The sequence below is a fragment of the Cebidichthys violaceus genome, unplaced genomic scaffold (genome assembly GCF_023349555.1).
Source record: "Cebidichthys violaceus isolate CVI_PGR_0920_01 unplaced genomic scaffold, fCebVio1.0.p SCAF_19, whole genome shotgun sequence".
In the NCBI taxonomy this organism is placed as follows: Eukaryota; Metazoa; Chordata; class Actinopteri; order Perciformes; family Stichaeidae; genus Cebidichthys; species Cebidichthys violaceus.
This window is the reverse complement of record NW_027176361.1, coordinates 9,247,552-9,257,213: the sequence shown is the minus strand read 5'-3', so window position 1 is coordinate 9,257,213 and position 9,662 is coordinate 9,247,552. Positions and strand designations below refer to the sequence as shown.

At 42.1% G+C, this 9,662-nt stretch overlaps 1 protein-coding gene and 2 non-coding genes across 3 annotated transcripts; 1 reads left to right on the top strand and 2 right to left on the bottom strand.

Moving 5' to 3' along the window:
• Window positions 1-203: 203 nt before the first annotated feature.
• On the top strand, window positions 204-7,374 carry tmem88b (transmembrane protein 88 b). The gene is made up of 3 exons (XM_068713565.1): window positions 204-830; window positions 3,375-3,782; window positions 6,137-7,374. The coding sequence occupies exons 2-3, from the start codon at window positions 3,381-3,383 to the stop codon at window positions 6,419-6,421; spliced, it is 687 nt and encodes a 228-aa protein (XP_068569666.1). The 5' UTR covers window positions 204-830; window positions 3,375-3,380; the 3' UTR covers window positions 6,422-7,374.
• Window positions 7,375-8,009: 635 nt separating this feature from the next.
• Window positions 8,010-8,200, bottom strand: LOC137874988 (U2 spliceosomal RNA). Its single transcript, XR_011103380.1, has one exon. It is a non-coding gene; the product is annotated as a U2 spliceosomal RNA (small nuclear RNA).
• Window positions 8,201-9,073: 873 nt separating this feature from the next.
• On the bottom strand, window positions 9,074-9,237 carry LOC137874976 (U1 spliceosomal RNA). Its single transcript, XR_011103369.1, has one exon. It is a non-coding gene; the product is annotated as a U1 spliceosomal RNA (small nuclear RNA).
• Window positions 9,238-9,662: the final 425 nt, after the last annotated feature.

Genomic DNA, 9,662 nt, shown 5'->3' with positions numbered 1-9,662 from the left:
TCAGCACCATGGTACCTCTTCCCTACTACTCTTAACAAAAGTCTGTCTCTGCTCCCCTTCCCCCTCATTTTCTGCTCTCCTAAATCTCAACTTATCAGGCAAACTGCCTCCCTCTGACCCCCAATACGCAACACCCAGCCCCCACTGCAACAGAGACAAGGCAAGGGGGGGTGTAACATGTCCTGGATGTGTGAGGGGGAATGCTGCGCTGAGAGGAGTCGTTGGAGAAAGGCAGGGGTCTGATAAGCCTTGTGGGTGGAGAGAAAGTGGGATGGATGCAGGGAGTGCAAGAGGAGGGAGGGAAGGAGAGACAACGCTGTGGACTCGATCAGATGGGGAGGTACAAAGAGGAGGGCGGACAGACAAAAGTTCATACTTAAGACAAAGACCACAGCAATTGTGAGTTAAATCAGTTTCAGCCATTGAGGAGGAGGCATTTCTGTGTTACTACATCACAACGGCATAGGCATTTAATGCTGCATGTGGAAAAAAAACAGACTCTTGGGCATAATCAGTTCCACTGACAACTCTGGATAGTGGAGAGAAGAAGCAGCAGGAAGCCAACATACCAACATACCACCACTAAATAGATAAGGCTTTTAGGAGGAAACCTCCAAAACCACACGCTCTTTCAACTTCACAGAAGGTAAGAAGAGAAAAAGTTGAGAGTTGAAGGGAAAAAGAGATAATTAAGAGGACTTTGTTGAAGCGTAAGGGGTGAATGAGTGTCAAGGACTGATTGGACAGAAGTGTTCTCGAGAAGAAGTGAGAAAAGCGGCAACAATCTGGAGAACGAACAGCAAGACGCGTACCGGGCCCCACAGCACAGTGTGAGTACAAGTGCAGCCGCATCACTCACACACATATTCAAAATGTCATCATTTTCATTCAACCGCTGAGACGTCTTCTTACAGCTGATTACTCTGCACTGAATGAGCCAAAAGATCTCATTTACTACTGATGAACATAAAGCAACAAGTCTAAGAGGTCTGAGGGACATGGAATTAATTAACGCTGTTGCTTTGTTCCAGACAATAGAATAATAGAACAATAGAAAATCTCCCTTCAGCATCCACGCATAATAACACTGCAAGTACTAGCTGAGGATCTACATGATGGCATGCACACGACGAAGAGTTTTGAATCAATCAAGAAGATGTTGCAGCCACGTTGAGTTCATTGAGCAATATTCCCCGATTTAGAATTCCTCAAATTTGGGTCAAACAATGGTATGACGCATTATTCGAAAGAAATGCTACTCAAACAATAAGAACAGTGAGTAAAATGGGTGGAGAGCCTACTAAATGTATTTTCAGTAAGGGGCACAATGAGTCACCTCAAACACATGCATGTGAACATACACACTTTCCTGCTAGTCCTTCCTATACGACCTTCCACCTTAAAACAACACTTGGAACAACAATAGGAAACAGACGCGGAAAATCATTTTTTTAATTACTTACATCCGTTCGATTTCAGCTTCAAGTGCATATTTATCCAATGAATGCCCCTACATGGGTAAGAGTAACGTCTCTGCTCAGAGAAACCATGTTTCATCTCATGCTAGCTTAACTATCCAAGAGTGAAAGGCACTGAGCAGCTACTGTCAGGCAGGATGAGGCAGCTGTTTCAATGTACCCGAAAGCAGCAGCTTTTGTTGTTCACACAAATAATGCAATAATATTATTACATTATAATATGACCCATCACTGTTGGTCCTTCCACTTAGATGGTGTAGATTCACCAACATCAGAGCATCCTGGTGTTGTACACGTTCAAGAAAGTATGCCAACATGGTACTTTAGCAGTAATAGTACTCCGTCTTGAGCTCAAATTACTATGAGATTTACCACCAACTGCAACTAAGCAAAACAATCCATGTATGCCCCTGTAAAAGCTAAATATCGTCATATTAACAGTAAAGATAGCAAAAGTTGGCTAAAGTGTTGGCTAAAAGGAAGACTGACAGGTTCACTATGTCATCACTATCTACATTTTTCCATTACTGTAGTTTTGTGGCAGCTGACCTGGTACTCAGAAATGTCCCTGGTCTAACTGAGGCACCACTGCGTCCTGACCTTTGAGGAGTGCGGATATCCTTCAGCTGACACAGCGGCGCACCACATACAATCTGTCATGAAGCAGAATGAACGTTAACTAGGGATGCCCCCCCGAAACTTAACGGGAATCCATTCCAAAGGAGTAAAAACCCATAGTATTTGTATACATACAAGAATAATAAAGCAATCTTGATTCTTTTCTGAATGAATTGTCTTTGTTTCCTCACAATATAACTATAATCAAAAAGAACCAATAAGAGTACCGATAAGAAACCGAACAGGCGACCAGAATCAACAAGAGTACTAGTATTGATGAAATCCTAACGATACCCCTCCCTAATGCTAATAAAGGAGTTTGGATCAAAGCAGACCTTACATGGAGGACCTCTGTTTAATGATGCCACCACAGAAAATGTTAATAATAAAATCACAAGAAAACTCCGAAGCACTCTTGTTGTGTTCCGGCATCAAGCCTTTAACAGAAAATGGTCAATTATGAAGCAAATTAAACGGATAGTGTTGTGCCATTACTTACTGGTGAATTAATTATCAAGTGTTTCTAAGACATACTTGTCTTAACAGTATTGCAAAACTATATCTTTTAGTCTGATATCAATATTTTACAGGAAAAAAAAGGATATATGGGCCATAATTAGTTTTTTTTCTCTAAATTAACACAATCTTTTTTGATAAGGCTCCCTTAAACTACTTTATTTATTGTGAACACCTACAGTACTTTGCAAGACATTTTACAGTTAATCATTTGTAACATTGATAATATATAATATATTAATGTAACGTACTGAGGAGGCACAATTTCGGCATCAAACTGTAGGTTTTGTTCTAATTAAATGCCAACAGTGGCTGCATCTGAACGCACGTCTTTTATCCCATCTCTGATTAACCCACAGGCATGACGACACGTACAAACACGAGCACACGGCTGTACACAAACAGACTTTGATGCCAGTTAGCCTTCATCTCTCTACTACATAAACTACATGGAGCAATTATGGCTCCTTTCCTTTTGGCCAATCAGCTCTCTGATAATCATCACCTCACAGACGGCATCACACAAGGCTTGCTTCCTGACGGTTAAAACCTCTGACCTCTCAGTGATCCCAGAGCAAGTCAGCCTTTTGGAGTGGAATTTGATTAAGTACATCAGTATTGTGTAACTACGGCATCTGACTACTGTCTCCCATAAACAGTCTCCAAACATGTTAACCAACAGACCATCAGTTTCAAAACATCTGCTGATAAAATGTCTAATTCCATTTCACAATTTTAATTTGTTTATTTTTCTGCCCACAGTTCCCTATGAGTATGACTGGTACTCTAGAGAAGGGGGCCCACCACCAGGCCTTGGACCTGTCCGAGGAACTGCCGCCGCATCACCACCACCATCACCACAACAACCACCACCAGCATCTCCACCATTCCAACTCGCTAGCCTCCACCACCGCTGTGGGTGGAGGCAGAGAAACACCGTTGCGTGTAGTTGTACCTCCTCCGTATTCCGCAGCGGAGAGCGGTGGTGGGGGCAGTGAAGCTCCTCTGGAGATGCGGGGGTCCCTGGACTGCTGGGCCTGCTCCGTGCTGGTGACGGCTCAGAACCTGATCATTGCCACGATCAACGCCTGCCTCGCTGGACTGGTGTTCGGCACCATCCTGACACCGGCCATCGTCATGGTCGTGTTTGGCTTCCTGTGCCACTCTACAGTAAGACACGGGGAGATAGGGGAGCGGGTGGATGAGTGAGTGTGAGGCCTGTACGCATGCGGAAGGGATTTTGATTTTTATGCGAGTGTGGTGGTTCTTTTTCAGTCACAACGTCGCTGACTCAAGAGCATTTTGCAGAACTTGTTTTGTTCACTTGATTGGACATTTTCAATCTCAGCTCTTGGCCTCCAATTTCTTCTGTGAGAGAGTTCACTGAAGAAGAGCAATCAGACATTTGGTGCAAACTTATAATACGGCAATTCATCAGATACATAATTCACCTGTTCTAATACTTGTTCTCAAATATTACCACGCCTTCACGTGAAGGTAATATACCTCAACATCCAAAACCCTTTAAAAACCGGTGCACTGTCCTGTGGTATGAGAGTAAAAAATGTGTTCGCATGTTCGGGAGGATAAATGTTTCCACACATAAACAAAAGATGAGAGCAATGGCTACATCCATCTTTTTATATAACATCTAAAAGTCCTAATCTCATAACTTTGATCCAAAAGTTCCAAACAGTTGTGCCCGGGGCTTAGGGTGGAGTTTGGCTCCACCAGCGATGAGAAGTTTTATAATCTGATAAGTCTGAGGTTCTTTCAGATGTTGAGGAGATGTAAGAACTGGAGGGGGTGAGGGGTCAGGAGTCTAGGGAGCCAGGCATCAAAACCAAAAACTTTAAAAGACTGTTTGGTAGCCATCTGGGGATTTAAGGTCTCTTGGGATCAGACGAAATATAAAAAAAAATGCATAGAGTGTGATGTGGACAGCTGATAACATAAAAGAAGACACACAACTCAAACAAAACAACCTTCTTGACCAATTAGTAAGAAAGCATTAACCTGTGCTACCCCAAAATGTCATCGCGGTTCAGAGACTTTTAATGCATTCTGATGGCATTTCTGCAGGCCGACGACCTCCTTAATGACCGGAGAGACCAGGATTCTCTGTTCCCCTTCTCCCTCACAATTAGGCCTCATGTGACAGCAGCTTAGAGAGGGATTAACCAGGACCTGGGAGGATGGAGAGAATCAAAAGAAAAAAAAGGGGGTGAGAAGAAAAGTAGATAAAGACAGGTGAGATAAGTATTTAGGGTTCTTCAAATTGAACAGGCAACAATGAGAACATTTTCCAGTTATTCGAAGGAATTCCGTTTATAATAGTCATCCAAAAACACACCAAACACAATATTTCACACAAGCAAAAATAAGCACATTCTTAGAGGGCTCATTTGCTTACTCTTCCCCACACTCCCTCCCTCCCTGTTTTGCATTCCAACTCCAGCTGGAATTTCTTTCTGACCAGCTGTAACTCTACATCCGTCAGGATGGCATTGCAATATTTCTGTACTTTTGTGTAAAACGTATGCAAGTACCAAGATCTGGAAATGACCATTTTCAAGCTTTCGCAACACTGCGCAACATATCACATAACTACTAAAAGTGTATGCTCAGCTTTCTACAATAAAGTTATTGAATCACACCTCTACCATAATAAATACTCCCCCCCCCCCCCCGTCTCTGCACTTTTCTCATGCACATGAATGTTCACTTCATCTTTCATGGGGAGATAAGGATGATTCAGGCCCGCTGTCTCTCCATTCCTCTCCCACACTGACATCCTGACCCTTTTACCTCCTCTCCCACTCCCCCAGTGTTCAGCTCACAAGTGTGCATGCTTTGACATACTGTGTATTTATACACAGATCAACAGTAGTTTCTACCAAGTGTCCTAAAAGTTTGATTGATTTATTTTTGTCAAAATTAGATTTAGTGACCTACTGATTCAGTGCGTGTGAGAGAGTGAGAGATCTCAGACTACCTACTGATGTCCGTCCTAACCTCAGACACACATACCACACAGAGCACCTCATCTGTCGTCCTTATCTGTTCTTCCCTGCACTTCACAAAAGCATTTAAATCACTGGTGTTCTCTGTGTGCAAAGAGAACTCAAGATACAAAATAAAAACACAAGCATATGTGCCAAAACGCTAACCGATGTGTAAATCTGCAGGTCAAGTTGCTCTGCAGCTGCCCGCCTGACCTCAAATCTGAACGAAGGTTTTTCTCTCAGCATTAATAAACACAAGAACATAAACAATTCAGATAATCATAATTAGCGATGGTGCCCTTGAGCAAGGCCTTTAACCCCCGGACTGTGGTTTTGTTCGGCAACTTCCAGGTGTGAATGTGTGCAACTCTTGTGAGAGGGTTAGGGTCTCGCTGGTCAAATAAAGGTTTAAAAAAATGTCGATACAAGTGGCACAGCGGTTACATAAACTTGCCTCTACAGCATCCTGCCTGCCGCCATATCATTCCAACCGCCGTCTTTCTCCTCTCGTCCCACCAGGTCCGCCCTCACGGGACGACCCCCTACTGCTCAGACCTGCTGACCGACGGAGGCTGCGTGGCTCTGCTGGTGGTGGGCTTCCTGTTGGTCACCCCTCTGCTGGTGCTGGCGCTGGCCGCATACTGCCGCCTAGCCCGACACCTCCAGCTGGGCCTGTGCTTCATCCCGTACAGCCGGGCCGTGTACAAGAACCTGCCGGCCAGCCGACACCGTGGCCTGGGCACCGGCTGCTGTGGCGGCCGAGATGGAGCCGACGGTGGTGGAAAGGGAAAGGTCTGGGTGTGAGATGGAGATGGAAGGAAGGGGGAGAGAGGGGAGGGGGTGAGGAAGACCATTAGATGAAGAATATGAAGGGAACTGAACAAGAGGACAGGGTGGGGGTAGTATGGGATGATTAAAAGGCAATGGATGTAAGGAACAGATAAACCAACAGAGGAGGGAGGAAGTTGTAAATGGCAATTACTGTAACAACCAGCTGAACATCCTGGAAGACTAGCTACACATACTGACTAATGGCTTACATCCCAGGTCTTAACTTCAGAGCAACATTATTGATTGTTCAGGAAAAAATACATGGTGTACTAAGGTAATTGTTGGTATAATTACAAATAAAAAAAAAAAAAAATCATTACTAAGGTATTTGTTGGTATTATTCCACTGGACTGGAATTTTGTAACTTTCCAGTTACAACATGGTGTAAGTAAAAAAGACAATGCATTCTTGAGATGCATTGTCAGATGCATTGTCATTATATATATATATATATATATATATATATATATATATATATATACACACACACATATACACATACATATACACACACCAACATCAGGTGAAATGTGTAATTATAGAAATAAGTTGACAGCATGATACTAAAGATGCAGAATAATTCAGGTCAATATATTAGGGAGGGATTATGTAAATCAGCAGTTAATTAAAACAATCCAAGTCTGACTGCTGGGGTTAACAAAAGGAGCAAGTTGGATATAGCTAAGTTGTCATTATATGAACAAAAGCATCTAATCAGACCTGCATTCAACCTTAACTTTCCTGAATGAACCACAGGAAATAGTAAGACTGAAAGTAGCGTATGTTGACACTAAACATAATTGTATCTCATCACATTTATGTTCTACTTATGAAATTTTTTTTTGTTTCATGTAGTTTTCTGTTACGTAGCTGCAATTTCTCGTGTTATTTCCTTTTTATAAATAAAGTTTTTGGATTCAGCTGGAGTCGTGTCTGTCCTGTATTTGGTGAGGTGAGTCCACTACTATGCCCAACAACACTGGCCTCAGTACCAGACAACACCAATGTGAATGCACACACAGTTCAAAGAAAAACTTCTGAGTGACACTGAGTCTCTGTAAAAACACTGACTATTGTTAAGTGTCCTTGAGAAATTACTACATCGGAATTTGTAAAATGCATGTAGGTGCTGAGCAGAGACAAAGTGACCTGTAGTAGCTGTAGAGTGTGGCGACTGTCTCCCCCAAGCGGTGAAAGAGTTGAATAACAGGAGACAAACAAAACTGGGACAAAGGGGACTGTTCCCTTTAAATGATTAATGAATCTGATACATGTGTAATATATCGTATAAAAAGCGTATACAAGGATGCAATAGATATAACAACCAATTTTGAATGTAGGATAACAAAGACTTTACTTCAATACTGTCTTTTCGAGTAAAAAAAATGACCTAGAGGCAACAATTTCTTAACGTTTTACCCTCAAACTATAAAGTAACGGCCACAAAGCCGCAATAAGACAAACTTCAGATTTAGCCTACTAAGTCAAACATTCATTTTCTGCAAGATCATGCCAGTTATACTCAAAAGAACCTTTTGATATCTTGATATTGAACATGTAGAGGGGGTGCACCGTTCCTGGAGGTTCTGCAATACCAGGTCGATGCGTGGAGTGGACGGAGCAAGCCCCTATTCCATCTCCCTATTCCAAAAATCAATTTAATATATGGTCCCCGGGTAGGGGACGTATCAGATATTAAACTGATAAGAACAGATACTACACTTGATCTTAGCCAAAAGGCCGAGAAGCGATACTACAGCAATGTCGGAGGTGCGGATGTGATTCTCCGCACAGCCAAAGTCACTCACGGTTTTAATATTTGTGTAAGTACAGATAAACTCCATGCGACAGAAACAAAACAGCAAAACACAGAAGACCACTAACAAGATCAGAAATCGGCAAAAAAAATCGGTTATTTTAACAAAGTAATGTTGTCTCGTGTGCGGCTACAGAGCGCTTCCTGGTCACGTGGCACAATCTAGTCCAATAGGAATTTAAGACGCAAGAGCTCTTATTTACTAACGGATTGACAGTTATAACTTCTAGTTTAAACACATCTACTGTCAACTGACTTATAAATGCAATCAGAACTTTTCAAATAATATATTTATTCCGCTCTGAGGGATGATATGAGGGAGAAACGTAATGTTTGATCTGTTCACTTCCGGACGGACAACAAACAGCTCTACAGTGCCCTCTAGTGGAAAACAGAGGAAACTGCACTCTGCACTATACTATTCCAATATGATACTTACTAGAATATACATTTCTCCTGGTATTCCCCTTAAAAAGATGATACATGAGATGCAAATATATGCATCTCAAAGAATGTAAAAGTGTTTTGTTGGATTATAGTAATCATAAAATCACATTATTTATAGGCACCATTGCATTCATTGCACCACTTCATATTGTATTAGTATACATTAATACGTTTGTATTATCGCACTACTCTGTGTTGTTGGATTTGTTTGTACAACGTCTTCAAAACTATTTTACGCGCCTTGGCTTGTTGAACTGGTATACACCTCGTTACTGTATGTGATTCAACATTTTAGACTTCAATGTGCTGATGTAGATATTCATTAATTATTAAGATATGGATTTTATATTGAACAATGCCATGAGGGGAGAGCGCGAACGCAGTCCCCCACTACCACAAATTATGCAGTCGAGATTCCCACATTTGAGGAATTCGCAAAGGTCAGCTTAGCCTCAGTGCAATGGCCGAGCCTCGCCTTGGGTGAACCACCTTCATGATCATGGTGTCTCCCCTGCCAGGTAAGTATGAGTTGTAAACGGTCGACAGAGGGAACTCATCCAGCTACATGCGAGTCAGAGTCACGGTGTATAAGAAGTAAGCATCGGTAACGTTCTATGTTAAGCTAAAGGGCTACAAGACACGATACTCGTGCAGCAGTGGAATACGATTTTAAAAAACCGTTAACGTGAATGGAGTACTATTGCACTTTCCCATCATGCTTTGCGGCACAATTTGAATGTCAAGCGGCAAGTTACTTTCGGAAAGGTTTTGTTTTTCACTTTTGCGAACGAATAGAAACATTGCCGCTTAATAAACTACTGTATGTTCTGGTTTATCACTTGTTATAAATGTAGCGTAAACATGTGTGGGTTCCACTCTTTGCTGTGCTGTGACATACCCAACACTAAAAACTACAGTACATATGTAGTTATGCTTCTGCAACGTCCCAAA